This window comes from Perognathus longimembris, chromosome 4, assembly GCF_023159225.1.
Source record: "Perognathus longimembris pacificus isolate PPM17 chromosome 4, ASM2315922v1, whole genome shotgun sequence".
Taxonomy (NCBI): Eukaryota; Metazoa; Chordata; class Mammalia; order Rodentia; family Heteromyidae; genus Perognathus; species Perognathus longimembris.
Window position 1 is genome coordinate 1,927,021 of NC_063164.1, and position 15,176 is coordinate 1,942,196.

The 15,176-nt window shown below is 58.3% G+C and overlaps 1 protein-coding gene across 2 annotated transcripts; it reads right to left on the reverse strand.

Annotated features, from left to right (window-relative positions):
• Positions 1 to 328: 328 nt before the first annotated feature.
• Positions 329 to 13,544, reverse strand: Asb1 (ankyrin repeat and SOCS box containing 1). 2 transcript variants are annotated; one of them, XM_048344417.1, is made up of 5 exons: positions 13,431 to 13,534; positions 11,708 to 11,849; positions 9,048 to 9,350; positions 4,372 to 4,757; positions 329 to 2,311 (listed from the first exon to the last, which is right to left on the reverse strand). In XM_048344417.1, the coding sequence occupies exons 1-5, from the start codon at positions 13,477 to 13,479 to the stop codon at positions 2,184 to 2,186; spliced, it is 1,008 nt and encodes a 335-aa protein (XP_048200374.1). In that variant the 5' UTR covers positions 13,480 to 13,534; the 3' UTR covers positions 329 to 2,183. The 2 variants fall into 2 exon arrangements, with proteins under 2 accessions (XP_048200374.1, XP_048200375.1); XM_048344418.1 differs by lacking the exon at positions 9,048 to 9,350 and having other exon boundaries at positions 13,431 to 13,544.
• Between the last annotated feature and the right edge of the window lie 1,632 nt (positions 13,545 to 15,176).

The window sequence follows — 15,176 nt, forward strand, 5'->3', positions numbered from 1 at the left end:
CTTACTTACCCTTCTGCGGGCAAAACATACGCACACCCTGGCAGAGGTCAGAAAGGAGAGTTCCCATCACCTCCCACCCCAAGGCTAAGGTCTGGAAAGCTGGAGGTGCGAGGGGCTGTTGGGGCCCAATCTCCTCGATCCAGAAGCCACACCACTAGGCGAATAAAGGGCTGCCAGGCTGTTGAAGAGCAAGCCATGTGTGGGGACCCTCCGGGAGGCCAATGTCCCCTGGATCCCACCCAGAGTGGGTCCCGCTTCAGCTGTGCACACCAAGCCTTCCCGTGGCTGAAGAGGCTTCTACCCCTCCACACACACCTTCAGGCAGTGGGAGGAGGGAATCACACATTTATTAAAGTTATAACGTATCAAAATGCCCACCATACTTTTGAAAACTCTTAAATTAGGCACAAGAGCAAAAGCAGTCCTGATCCCAGCCATTGCAGACAAACGCGCACTCCAACCAAGGCAGGAAGGGAAATGGAGGGTGGGTGGCGGGCATCGGCTTCAACAGGTCACCACGCTCAGGCCCCGCCCTCCAGGCCCCGCCCCTCACGGGGCTCAGGCCCCGCCCCTCACCCGGCTCAACCCCTCGGGGAGGAGCAGGGCCCTGCCAGCTACATGACAGATGCAAACTCAACTCTGTAAGTACAGGAGAGCTACCGGCAGGTGCCGTGCTCACACCAGATTTATGCGTACTGGTGACCTGGTGTATCTAGAGAGATCTTGAGTTTAAAACAACTTGATAGAGAAGTGTGCTGGGGCATGCAGGTATGCCCAACACTGGGGGACCCACGTTAGGGCAACACTGGTCTGCTCCTTCTGCCCGCCCTCCCTGGTTCTCTCTGCCATCCTGGACTTCCGCATCACTGTGCCAGCTCAGGCCCGCATGCCCCTGTCGGAGGCTGGGGCAGCTCAGCGCTCCTGTGACTGAGGGGTTAGGGGTGGTCACCCGTGGCCTGCTCCACTGGCAGCACACTGATGCTAATTACAACAAAATGCCATTCGTTCTTGTGAATCAGAGAGCTGAAACCTCATTCCTAAACATCAGAATCAGCGGCTTCGGGGATTCACTGGAAACAGCAGCGGTCCCTGGCCCACCTGCTAATGACCCTCTCACGGGACTCGTAGCCCTGGGAGAGAAAGTAAGCCTCGCCCACACTGCCGAGAGCACCTGCAGTGACACGCCATCTCTCCCATCTACCTCCACACCCCGGGAACACCAGGAGAAGACTGCTGACGTCACCGCTGTCCCTTCTTAGCCTCTTGGAGCAGCCACCATTTAGGCTCCTACAAAGGGAAGAGCCATCAAGTAGTCACCAGAGGTTCCGTCTACAAGGGAGCGACTTAATCCTCCGCCTTCGGGCGTGCGAGGGACGGCCTTCCACTGGGACCGGCAGTGGGTGCTGCTGGGGATGGTCCTGGGTCTGAACGCAGGCGGTCCTTTACTGGCCAGGTCGTGGAGGCCTCCAGGAATCAGTCCTTGTCTACAAACTCCCCGTCTGGAATAAACCGGCAGAACAAGCCAGGCCTCCTGTCGGCGGGACCGAGAGCAGGTGCCGTGCCGCCTGGGGCGACGGCCCTGGGACCTCGGTGCTGAGGCAGGTGGCACGCCCAGCCGCCCCGGGGTGAAGGCGACGCCCGGGAGAGCGCTGGGGCGGCAGGCGGGAACACGAGCTCGCAAGTGCACAAGCCGCACGTCCGCTCCCCACCTGCTGTTTTGGTTTGATTTGGTTTCTGGGTTTTTTTGTTTGGGTTTTTTTTTACTAAAACCTTACACTTAGATATCAGGCTTTAATAGAGCAATTAAATAGTAAAGTAGAAAAATAAATAGAAGCACAGTTCTGGAAAGTGCTAGGACTCTTTCTTCCCTACTTGGGGCTGTCCACAGACCTCCAGCCGCACTCACGATTCACACATTTCACGGCCCACTCGTTCATCTGCAAGTGCGGAGATCCAACACAGAGAGGGTTTCAAGGCCCAAAGTCAAGTTCTGTCTGAGCCGTTCAGCTGCCGCTGATCCGAGGTCTGTTCAGTGCCCAAGCACCTGAGGTGTCATTACGGTCCCCGGGAACAAGGCCATTTCCGCCTGGCCGCCGCACAGGGCGCGGTGCGCGGGTCAGCGGTGCCAAGCGTTCCCGCGGGCCGGCCTCTCCCTTGCTGCCGAGAGCCGTCGCCTCTGCGCTCTACTCATGAAGGAGAAACCTCTTTATGGGGTCCGGCAGAGGTAGCGAGGGGATCAGGGGAAGGCGGTATTTGCCAAGAGCTCTTCTCACAGCCACGCGGCACAAACTCAGCAGGGTCCTGGGTACACCTAGAGAGCCACGGGAGACAGGGAGACAGAAGCAAAGCTCATTCCCATCCTCCATCTGCGGGCCAAGCGGGCTGGGAGGGTCAGAACCGCACTACCAGGCACACCAACCTCCGCGACCTAGCCGAGGACGCGGGCGGTGAGCAAAGGCCCGTTACCAGCTCCTCGGTCTCCGCAGAGTCTCCTCCTGCTGCAGGTTTCTGGCTCGAGACAAAGAGCTGCCCGATGAGGCCTCGCAAGTGCGAGCAGCCAACCACCACCCCCGGTCAGCCCCAGAAGGCTCCGCGGGAGCTACGGGCACAGAATGAGCCGTGCTAAAGGTGTGTGCTCCGCTGGCGAAGCCGGCCAGTGCACGCGCACGAGCACAGACAGCTCCCACCTCACTGCCTGCCAAACACAGCACGCTCCAGCGCGCCCAACGGGGAAAGCACACTGGAGCGAACGTCTGCGGGAGGCAACGAGTTAGAAGACCCTACGGTCTCAGATGTTCTAAAACTCCAGGCAGGGCTGGGGATATGGCCTAGTGGCAAGAGTGCTTGCCTCGCATACACGAAGCCCTGGGTTCAGTTCCCCAGCACCACATATACAGAAAACGGCCAGAAGGGGCGCTGTGGCTCAAGTGGCAGAGTGCTAGCCTTGAGCGGGAAGAAGCCAGGGACAGTGCTCAGGCCCCAAGTCCAAGGCCCAGGACTGGCCAAAAATAAATAAATGAATGAATGAATGAATGAATGAATGAATAAAACTCCAGGCAGAAAATGAGATGGCGATCACCTAAGACTAACTTCTGAATCCCAGAGCAAACTATGGTAAGAAAGGCAAATCACGGATCAATTCCAGACTCGGCTGGTGCTTTTTTGAGGGGGAAGGTGGTACTGGGGTTTTAACTCAGGGCAAGTGCTCTATGACTTAGGCCGTGCGTGCTGCCTTGCACTTTAGTTTGTTTTTCAGATAGGGTCTCATGATAACTTTTGCCTACACTGGCTTCCACTTTCTTGATCCATTTCCCAAGAAGCTGAGATTATAAGCGTGTACCACCACCCAATTTATTAATTCTTTAGTAAATTCTTTCTTCACAAGTAAGTGAACTCTGGATTTTGTTCTAAAAAAAAACTGGACTTATTACATAACCCAAATGAATGGTATTTAAGTAGAACCGAAGGAAGGGAAATGAGGAGCCCTAAAAAAATGGGGATTACTACTTTACTCCTTTAAAACCTACTTGAAGCCAGGAGTAGCAGCAGCTCATACCCCTAATTCTAACTACTCAGGAAATCAGCAGGACCCATTCTCAACCAATAAAAGGTGGGCACAGAGGTTTGTGCTGGTCATCCAACTACATGGGAAATATAAATAGGAGAATCATGGTCTAGGCTGGTCAAGGAATAAACACCAAGACCCTATCCAAAAAATAACTAAAGCAGGACTGGGAATATGACCTAGTGGTAGAGTGCTTGCCTTGTATACATGAAGCCCTAGGTTTGATTCCTCAGCACCACAATATACACAAAAAGCCAGAACTGGCGCTGTGGCTCGAGCTGGCAGAGTGCTAGCCTTGAGCAAAAAAAAGAAAGAAAGAAGAAGCCAGGAACAGTGCTCAGGCCCTGAGTGCAAGCCCCAGGACTGGCAAAAAAAAAAAAAAAAAACGCTAAAGCAAAATGGGCTGGGGGTGTAGCTCAAGTAGCAGAGCATCTGTCTAGCAAGTGTGAGACCCTGTATTTCCTCCAGTACTTCTGCCCACCTCCCCCTCCGAGGGGCAGTAGGGAGAGTAGGCAAGAGAAAGGCACTGTCTCTAAAACTCTGAGGTCACAGATAAGAGCGAAATGGTACAGAGGAGACAACTTTAGCAACCTGGAGAAACATGCGTGTACTTTTATACTTTCCCGATGTCAGCTCTTTGTGCTTAGGAACTGCAACGTCGACCAGTCTGAACAGCTCTTCTGGAACCCCGCTAGTCCTTACTTTGCGGGCATTTGTTCCGCTGTGTTTTTATTAAGGAACACTACGTCTTGCTGAGTCAAGGCAAACCACACGTCAGAACTGAGCTCCCGGCTCCCGCCACTTACTTCGGGCCTCCTGGAAGACCTGCAGGGCCTCGGGGTCCAGCTTCCTCCGGCCTCTCGACTCCGGGCCCAGCGACTCCCACTTCACCAGGTTCAGGTTGGCGCCGAACTCCACCAGGAGACTCACGAAGGCCGCCTCGCAGCCGTGGCGCAGGACGGCGTCCATCACGCACGCGGGGGAGCCCCGGTACAGCTCCTGCGTGCTGACCGGGCCGTTGCAGTTGAAGTCGGGGTTCGCCCCGGCCTGCAGGAGCAGCCTGAAGCACTGCAGGTTGTGGTAGGCCGCGCTGATGTACAGCGGGCAGACCACCAGCGAGGTGAGCCGCCTGGAGAAAGGGGGCTGGGCGTCAGGAGTCAGGTGGTGATTGATGTCCACGTCGGCCCCATACCTGCAGGAGGGAGCAGAGTCGGGCCTTGCAAAAGACCGACCACAGTGCACCAACGGGGAGCCGCCAGCAACACCGTACAGCGATGAAAAGACAAGCCGCGGCACCTGCCCACCTACGGGCAAGGAGAGCACGGGGCCAACCAGACAAGACTCGCAGCTAGATGGGGTTTTTGTTTGGGTTTTTTGGCCAGTCCTGGGGCGTGGACTCGGGGTCTGAGCACCGTCCCTGGCTTCTTTTTACTCAAGGCTAGCACTCTGCCACTTGAGCCACAGCGCCACTTCTGGCTTTTTCTATATATGTGGTGCTGAGGAATCGAACCTGGGACTTCATGTATACGAGGTGAGCACTCTCCGGCTAAGCCACCTTCCCAGCCCAGCTACACATTTTTAATACACCTTGTTTTATAGATTTGATGTGAAATAAAATTAAATAAAAGGCAATCTCTAAAAATTAAGAGGAAAAAAAAACCCACTAATGCCCAGTTGAGTGCCTGGCTGGGTCACTGTACCCCCCAACTCAATGCCCCCCCCTTTCAGGCGCACTCCACCCTGAGCTCACAGCTCGGGGGCCGGCAGCACCTGCCATGGCCCTCGTCACTTGCCGGCTCCCTTGCCGGGGCCTCGGGCAGGACAGCCTGCCAGCAGGGCGGCCTCGCACAGCTGTGGGCGCGGGCGGGCGCGCGGGCGCTAACCCTGTAACCCTCCGTCTACCTCCCGACCCCCCAGGCCAGCCTCACACAGGGCAGACACGGGGCCGACACGGGGCCGGCAGGGCCCCCGTCTGCAGGACTCCGCGGCGGGGCGGCGCTGCCTCTCCTGCTCTGAAAGATGCCCGGCGCGTGGCCTCCCGGCGCGCAGGGCTCTCCTCGGCCCGCCGCCTCTCCTCTCAACAGTGCCCAGCCAGCTAGAGAGGACAGAGTCCCGGCAGCGCGAGCAGGGCACCTGCGGGGGGCGGGGGCAGCGGCGCGGCCCGAGTGGCGCCCACTCGTGTGGCACGTGTGAGAGGCGGCGGGTGTGGGGAGGGGAGGGACTGGCAACAGATTAAGAGACCCAGACTCCTCACTGCTGAAAAGGAGGATGCATCAGGGAAGGAAGAAACTATAGACGGGATGAGATAACTTGCTGACACATGGAAACAAAAATACAGTAGATATACACCGTCTACTTACAGAGAAGACAGAAAACAGCCTCCCTCCCAGAGTCCAAGGCTGGGGTTTTAATTCCCGCTTTTGTGTTGGCTTTGAGCCACGGTCTTCCCTGTGTAGCCCTGATTGGCCTCAGTCTCCCAGTTCTCCTGCCTCAGCCTCCCGAGAGGCGTGATTACAGAAGCCTCACACCAGCCAGGATCAGGATTGGTTTCTACATACCACCCTTCGCTGAAGGAAACCAGAATTCACTGGAAAAAGTACTGATTCCAGGGCTGACAGAGGAAAAATCTAAGCTGAGCTTAACATATATGAGGAAACAGGAACTCAGAAAAATGACAGGGACATGGCAAAAGGACACAGAGCTAGCTTGGAGCATCCAAAACTGTCTGAGACACTGTGGTCATAACAGTGGGCTGTAACTTGCTAGACAGTCTAAGAAACCATGACTCTACCAACAGACAAACGGATCTTGAGATTGAGGATCAGGATATACAGATGGCCGTAAAAAGCCTCTCTGCAGAATACAAATTGCAGAAAGCGGGAAACCTAGCAGGTGTCAACTTAGTAAGAGCAAACGTTAACATGGCCGTATGGGACCAGCCGAAATCACGTGCAACCAGACAGGAGGCCATGAGAACCCGAGCTCGCTTCTGCCCTGAGGAGCCCGGCTCCAGAGGGGACCTCAGCATCCCAAGCCTGTTCTCTTGAGCCATCACTGGCCCCGGGAAGTCCTGTGTTATCTCATGACCTCAGTATTTCATCTGAAATACGTGGGAAGCCATGCTAAGGGGGCTCAGCAGGCAGGGCTCAGTTGAGATGCAACAGCACCGTCTCCACACCCTGACAGGAACAGCTGGCCAACACTCACTGGGAACCATCGAGTTCCGGAATGTGTCCCCTTAGCATGCCCGGCATCCAAAGTCCCCTGGAACCAAAGAACTGCTTTGGGGCAGCATGGGCTGAGCACAGGCATGGGCCAGCGAGCCCACGTGGACCAGCAAGCCAACGTGGACCAGCAAGCTAACGTGGACCAGCAAGCTAACGTGGACCAGCAAGCTAACGTGGACCAGCAAGCTAACGTGGACCAGCAAGCTAACATGGACCAGCAAGCCCACGTGGACCAGCAAGCTAATGTGGATTAGCAAGCTAACGTGGACCAGCAAGCTAACGTGGATCAGCAAGCTAACGTGGACCAGCAAGCTAACGTGGACCAGCAAGCTAACGTGGACCAGCAAGCCAACGTGGACCAGCAAGCTAACATGGACCAGCAAGCTAACGTGGACCAGCAAGCTAACGTGGACCAGCAAGCCCACGTGGATCAGCAAGCTAACATGGACCAGCAAGCCCACATGGATCAGCAAGCTAACGTGGACCAGCAAGCCCACATGGATCAGCAAGCTAACGTGGACCAGCAAGTTAACATGGACCAGCAAGCCCACGTGGCCCAGCAAGCCCACGTGGCCCAGCAAGCCAACATGGATCAGCAAGCTAACATGGACCAGCAAGCCAACATGGATCAGCAAGCTAACATGGACCAGCAAGCTAACGTGGACCAGCAAGCCAACAGGGACCAGCAAGCTAACATGGACCAGCAAGCCAACATGGACCAGCAAGCCAACGTGGACCAGCAAGCTAACGTGGACCAGCAAGCTAACATGGACCAGCAAGCCCACGTGGACCAGCAAGCCAACGTGAACCAGCAAGCTAACGTGGACCAGCAAGCTAACATGGACCAGCAAGCTAACGTGGACCAGCAAGCCCACATGGACCAGCAAGCTAACATGGACCAGCAAGCCAACATGGACCAGCAAGCTAACGTGGACCAGCAAGCTAACATGGACCAGCAAGCCCACGTGGACCAGCAAGCTAATGTGGATTAGCAAGCTAACGTGGACCAGCAAGCTAACGTGGATCAGCAAGCTAACGTGGACCAGCAAGCTAACGTGGACCAGCAAGCTAACGTGGACCAGCAAGCCAACGTGGACCAGCAAGCTAACATGGACCAGCAAGCTAACGTGGACCAGCAAGCTAACGTGGACCAGCAAGCCCACGTGGATCAGCAAGTTAACATGGACCAGCAAGCCCACGTGGCCCAGCAAGCCCACGTGGCCCAGCAAGCCAACATGGATCAGCAAGCTAACATGGACCAGCAAGCCAACATGGATCAGCAAGCTAACATGGACCAGCAAGCTAACGTGGACCAGCAAGCCAACAGGGACCAGCAAGCTAACATGGACCAGCAAGCCAACATGGACCAGCAAGCCAACGTGGACCAGCAAGCTAACGTGGACCAGCAAGCTAACATGGACCAGCAAGCCCACGTGGACCAGCAAGCCAACGTGAACCAGCAAGCTAACGTGGACCAGCAAGCTAACGTGGACCAGCAAGCTAACGTGGACCAGCAAGCCCACATGGACCAGCAAGCTAACATGGACCAGCAAGCCAACATGGACCAGCAAGCTAACGTGGACCAGCAAGCTAACGTGGACCAGCAAGCCCTTGTGGCCCAGCAAGCCCACGTGGCCCAGCTCTTCCATTATAAACATGATTAGCTGGGCTGTGGGAAAGACAGTCCTAAACCAAGTATAACATACTGCACAGCATCTGTTAATTTTAAGCCTGGATATTTTTCAAATTCCCTTTTGTTGTTCATACTTATGGCAAGGAACCGATTCGACAACTCCATAAAACAACATGAGACAGGGCCAAAACTATAACCAAAGGTAAGTTAATAACCTTGAAAGTTTACAATACTAATCAATAAAGAAAAGTGAGTGCACATCTCAAAAAGTTAGAACAAATACATATAAATGAATCTGTTAGGCAGAAAAATAAGTCCTCTTAAGAAATCTAACTGTAGGGCTAGGAATATGGCTTACTGGTAGTGGGCTTGCTTAGCATGCATGAAGCCCTGGGTTCGATTCCTCAGCACCGCATACACAGAAAAGGCCAGAGGTGGCGCTGTGGCTCAAGTGGCAGAGTGCTAGCCTTGAGCAAAAGAAGCTCAGGGACAGTGCTCAGGCCCTGAGTCCAAGCCCCAGGACTGGCAAGAAAAGAAATCTAACTGTCCAGAGGGAAAGCAAGCCCTGACTGGGGAGAGGGGAGGAGGCGCGGGACCGCAGGCAGGGGCAGGCGATACCGACCTGATGAGAGCCTTCAGGATGTCGGCCCTGCCCACGCGAGAGGCATGGTACACCGGGGTGCTGCGGTGGTGCCGGCTTCCATTGGGGTCGGCACCAGCTTCCAGAAGGATCTGGGCACTCTCCAGGTGCCCGTTCACCACAGCCACGTACAGGGCCGTCTGCCCCTTGACGTCAACCAGGTCCACCTCGGCCCCCTTGCGGATGAGGAAATCCACGCAGTTCCCGTGGCCCGCGGTGGCCGCAATCCGCAGTGGTGTGCAGGGGAGCCAGCCGCAACACCAGACAGACTTCTCATTGATGCGACTACAGGAGACACAGAACCGTGACACCGCGGGAAGCAGACAGGTGGCTCGGCCTCTCTATCCCTCCACGGAAAGTGCTCACCGAGGCGGCTGGCCCTGGATTTCCCAATGCTTCCATCTGTGTTCTGCTTTCCAAAATGTATTCGCAGCTTTCCCCTACTGGCCCTGGGCAGGGCGGGCACGCAGACAGGCAGGCATTGAGAGCACCATTATAGAGATGAGGAACCTGACACTCGGGCAGAAACCGGCAGCACTGGCGCTGACGTTTCCAGTTGGATTTTTCTGGCTCGTGTTCCCTAACCTACACGCCAAAGCAGGAAGGTCTACAAAGCAGAATGGGTCCGAGGGACAGACACACCCATCTGGGAAGCTGGGTCGGAACTCCAAGGCCCTCTCCCACCCGTGACCACCTGCCAAGGCCTCTATGCTCCCCACTAACCCAGCCAACGGGAAAGCATGAGAAATCAATACCGGGGCAGAGGATCTATATCCCTGGCCAGCAGGAGCAGCACACTCCTGACTCCATTCTCAGGCACTGCGATATCAGACATGGTTGTTTGTGCCATCCACTGACTGACCAGGTCAGCAACCAAGCTGGCTCACATCGACCTCCCAAGGGAGTTTACACCAATCTTTGGGAGCCAGAGCACTGACCCACGGCCTTGGGATTAGGAAAGACAGCCTCTCTCCATCCAGCCCTTGGGGTTCCTTCTTCAAACACACACTGCCTCAGACAGGGCCAATACAGTCAGGGGCCCTCCAACAGCTCAGGCAGAGAAATAAATGTCCTAAAGAGCCAGGAAAGCCTCTGAATCTCAGCTTAAGAAAAAAGACAACAACAGAGAAAAGAGCTGGGCACAGTGGCTCAACCCTATAATTCTAGCTACTTGGGAGACAGAGATCATGGTTCAAGGCCAGTCTCCACACTAAAAAAATAAATAAAAATATAAAGGGTGAGCAGGGCGCTGGTGGCTCACACCTTTCATTCTAGCTGCCGGTGGCTCACACCTTTCATTCTAGCTGCCGGTGGCTCACACCTTTCATTCTAGCTGCCGGTGGCTCACACCTTTCATTCTAGCTGCCGGTGGCTCACACCTTTCATTCTAGCTGCCTGGGGCTCACACCTTTCATTCTAGCTGCTGGTGGCTCACACCTTTCGTTCTAGCTGCTGGTGGCTCACACCTAGAGGCTGAGATCTGAGGGTCGCAGTTCAGAGCCAGCCCAGGCAGGAACGTCCAGGAGACCCTCACCTCCAACTAAACACCAAAAGGCCAGAAGTGGCGCTGAGGCTCTACGTGGTGGAGAGCTAGCCTTGAGCCAAAGACCTCAGCGGCAGTGCCCAGGCCCCGAGTTCAAGCCCCACGATGAACCCCCAGAAAAGAAAAAAGAAATGTTCGTGAGACTCTATCTCAACCAGTGGTTGGGCGCAGTGGCGAAAATGTTCTCCTGGCCACTCGGGAGACGCAGGGTGGGGCGGGGCGGGGCGGGGAGCACACACCGGCCATGCCAGCTCCGCAGGGAAGCACACAGGAAGACTGCAGCCCGGGGTTGGGGTGGGGGGCGGGGCAGGCACAAATGAGACTTGATCTGAAAGGAGCCAATGCAAAGGGGGCTGGAGGTGTGTTCAAGTGCTAGTGTGCCTGCCTAGCAAGTGGGAGGCCCCCAGTACTATGGGGCGGGGGGGGGGGAGAGGAGAGGAGAAAAACCCTTGGAAAAGCAATCTGGATCTCTGTGCAGTCCCCATTCTACTGTTCCATGTGCAAGTTTGATGGAGGGTTCGGAGGCTGGACCTACATTACTGAGTCCAGGAAATGTGACGACCCTGAAGGACCGGAAGGGGCCGCGCGGTCGAGGACCACGGGCAGGCCGGTCCCATCCATCAGTAGTGTGAGGACGAGGGCGGAGGACCAGCGGGACTCGGCAAGGGGCACTGGCTGCGAGCAGAGGGGCAAGGAAGGGCGTCCCCCGCGCCCCTGGGCGGGGAAGTCAGACGCCTGAGAAAGGAAGGACGGCATCACGTGGAAACAGCCGTGAAGGGGACGGCGGACCCGGAGAGCTACCCGAGCTCACAGGACGGGGGGACGCGGAGGGGCAGGGCCGCGGCGGCAGCGGGTAACAGTGCGGCCTAGGGGTAACGCTGAGGAGGCTGCTGCCCACCGAGGTCACCAAACACTAGAAGGAACAACGAGGGGGACTTGAACTCAAGTCCCTGGACCACACAGTACTCGGCCATCTCCTCCAACTCAGATCATGCGTCCTCAATGCTGTCTACAAACAGACGGGGAGCCCTACGGTCACGCGGACGCGCGGCGTCCTGGGTCTGCAGGGGCGGCGGGGCGGCGGGGCGGCGGGGCTCACCTCCGGTAGCCCTCCTCCTGCAGCAGGCTCCGCAGGGTCTGCAGGTCCCCCACGTAGGCGGCGTCGTGCAGCCGCGTGTCCTCGCAGTGCTCCAGCGGGTGGTCACAAAACTGCTCCCGCAGCCACTCCTTCAGATTGGGACCTGCGCTGGAGAGAGGGGCTCCTGGCAGAGCGGGGGAAGCGCCCGGGGCACACCAGCAGGGCGCCACCTGCCGCGGACACTTCCGGCCCCGCCGCGGGGGCACTCGAAACTCCCAAGGCCTAGGTCATAGCAAACAGCCGGCCAGCTTCCCTCCGCCAACGGCCACGCTCCTGACACCGACTCCGAAAGGGCTTTTTTTTTTTTTTTTTAAGGTGATGGGGCTGGAGACCAAGCCAAAGCTACTACAGAATTAGGGTTCCGCAAGAACCTTGACCAACAAGTAGCAAATTAATCTCTTACAAAGTACCAGCCAAGGGCTGGCGGCTCTGTAATCCTACCCAGGCCACTCAGGTGGCGGAGGGCTGAGGATCACAGTTCAAAGCCAACCCAAGAAGGAAAGTCTGTAAGATTCTTATCTCCAATTAACCAACACTACCACCACCCCCGAAAAAAGACAGCTAGTACAAGTAGAGCCATGACTCGAGTGGCATAGCACAGCATCCAGGATTTGCGTTCAAGCTGCAGGTCAAAAAAGACCAAAACCAAATAACTGTCCATCCAAAAACTTAGCGTGAGCTGGGCACCAGTGGCTCCCGCCTGCCATCCTAGCTGCTCAGGAGGCTGAGGTGTGAGGATCACAGTTCAAGGCCAATCCCGGGCAGGAAAGTCCATGAGACTCTTATCTCCAATAAACTACTCAGAAGAAGCCGGAAGTGGTGCTGTGGCTCAAACGGTAGCGCGCTAGCCTTGAGCACAGAGAGGCTTCAAGGGCAACGCCCAGGCCTGGAGTCTGATATCAAATATGACAAAAAACATTCTACAGTTTATTTGGAAATATAAATAAGAATAGCTTTCCTGTTGTCTTTAGTAAAAGTCATGGGAAAAACGTTTATTATACAAATTTCATCAGAATTTTAAAAAAACAATAAACTCCCAGGAAGACTTTAGCATCAATAAGTGAATTTTTGATAAATGAGGATGAGAGAATATCCAGCAAGGGAAACTCGTGTGGGTAAATTCCCATTGGGAAATAGCCGGATTTTCCTTCACACCACCGTGTGGAAATCGCGGAGGGCTCCCGAGTGCGCAGACGGCCTCCGGGGCGGACGTGCGGCCGGCGGGACCCGAACCCGGGCCGGGCGGCCGGGCTTGCGGTCACAGAGGCAATGACTGCGGGGGGCGGGGGGGGGGTCAAGGCGGGAGGGAGGAAGGCTCGGGGTGTCGGCTGGGATGAGGGGGGCCCGAGGGGGTCGGTGAGCTCCCCGTACCTGCCTCTGCCGGCGCCCCTGGCTCAACCCCACGCGCGCTCGGACCCTCCCGGGCCCCGCCAAAGCCCCGGCCAGTCCGGCCAGCGGCACCTCCGACGCCCGGGGAGAGGGCGCCGGGACGGGAGGGCGGAGGGTGGGCTCCCGGCCCGAGCCCCCCCGAGTCCCCCCGAATCCCCCCGGCACCGCGGGCCGGCGGTTAACAGGGCCGCTCCGGGGAACGAACCGCGCCGGGGGGGGGGGGGGGGCCCGGCCCGGCCCGCCTCGCCCCTCCAGCGGGCGCCCGCCCCCCTCGCCCCGCGGCCGCCCACGTTACCTGCGGGCCCCGGCCCGGCCCGCCCGTCGGGGCCGCCGCCCTCCGCCATCGGAGCCCGCCAGCCGCCCCGCGGCCCGGCAGGTGCGCGCGGGGCCTCCGCGCACCGGAAGCGCTCAGCCCACGGCCACTTCCGGCGCCGCCGGCCGGCCCGAGGCCGCGGGAGCGCGGGGAGCGGGACTTCCGGCCTCCCTCCGGCACTTCCGGGAGGGCTGTCACGGCGTGGGCGGGGTCGGCCGCGGCGGGAGGCGGGGCGAGGGGGACTGCCACGCGTGGGGGACTCGCGTGTGGGAGGGCTGTCACGGGTGGGAGGGCTTTCATGGGTGGAGGGCTGTCACCGTGAGAGGCTGTCACCCGTGGGAGGGCTGTCACCCATGGGAGGGCTGTCACCGTGATAGGCTGTCACGGGTGGGAGGGCTGTCACCGTGAGAGGCTGTCACGGGTGGGAGGGCTGTCACCGTGAGAGGCTGTCACGGGTGGGAGGGCTGTCACCCATGGGAGGGCTGTCGCGGCATGGAGGGGGACTGTCGCGGCGTGGGCCCGAGGGACTGAGGGACTGGCGGCACCGGCCTTGACCTCCAGAGCAGAGAGGACCGAGCGGCTCCCCCAATAGATCCCCCGAGGGCAGGCTGGGTGCCCTCGTGCGTGTGAGGCCCACAGGCGGCCCACGCTCCCCTGCACAACCCTGTCTGTGGAAAGGGGTTGGGGAGTGGCCACCTGCGCAAGCCCCACTCAGACGGGTTTGGGCTGTGGGCTGTGGGGGGGGGGAAGGCGGGGTTGAGGGGTGTGTGTGTGCACAGTTGAACTCCCAGGTTTGGGCTTGGGGGTGTGTGTGTGTGTGTGCACAGTTGAACTCCCAGGTTTGGGCCTGGGGGGGTGTGGGGGTGTGCACGGTTGAACTCCCAGGTTTGGGCTTGGGGGGTGTGGGGGTGTGCACGGTTGAACTCCCAGGTTTGGGCCTGGGGGGGGTGCACGGTTGAACTCCCAGGTTTGGGCTTGGGGGGGTGCACGGTTGAACTCCCAGGTTTGGGCCTGGGGGGGTGGGGGTGTGCACGGTTGAACTCCCAGGTTTGGGCTTGGGGGGGTGGGGGGGGCACGGTTGAACTCCCAGGTTTGGGCCTGGGGGGTGGGGGGGCACGGTTGAACTCCCAGGTTTGGGCCTGGGGGGGTGGGGGGTGTGCACGGTTGAACTCCCAGGTTTGGGCTTGGGGGGGGGTGGGGGGTGTGCACGGTTGAACTCCCAGGTTTGGGCCTGGGGCGGGGGGGGGGGGGAACGGGGAAGGGCCGGCTGGAGCGTGCGCGTTTGGATGGGAGGGACGAACGCGGTCTGGACGGTGGGTCACCCCTGCGGCACGCCTCGCATTCGCTGGGCTCGGTCGCGCTGTGTGCCCGTCCCGGAGCTGCTCGGGGCCACCGTGGGCCTGCACTGGGAGGGGTGGGGGGGAATCCCGAGCTGAAAGCCTCACCCTGGGCTGGCAGAGGCCCAGGGGCCATGACTCGGGAAGACAGAGGGTTCCAAGTTGACCCAGCCCTGGATAAGGAGGAGCCAGTTAGCCCTGAGCAGCAGACGGCGGCCTGGGCCCACCCCCCCCCACACCCCCCCACCCCCCCCCACCCCCCCCCCACCCCCCCCCCTCAGGACCCAACCCGGCCCCTTCTCACCACCAGAAACCTGGTTTCTGTCCCTGGAATCTTTAAGAAATCCCTGCAGGCCTCCTCTGTACCCCTAGGCTGGACTGACACCCTCCT

Bases quoted from the DNA above. Each gene is read 5' to 3' on its own strand.
- Asb1 (XM_048344417.1), bottom strand. From the start codon at position 13,479: ATGGCGGAGGGCGGCGGCCCCGACGGGCGGGCCGGGCCGGGGCCCGCA. The intron at 4,758-9,047 runs GTCGGTATCGCC...TCCCTCCTGCAG, and splicing joins ATCCTGAAGGCTCTCATCAG to GTATGGGGCCGACGTGGACA. The intron at 2,312-4,371 runs GTAAGTGGCGGG...GTGGCTCTCTAG, and splicing joins GGTCTTCCAGGAGGCCCGAA to GTGTACCCAGGACCCTGCTG.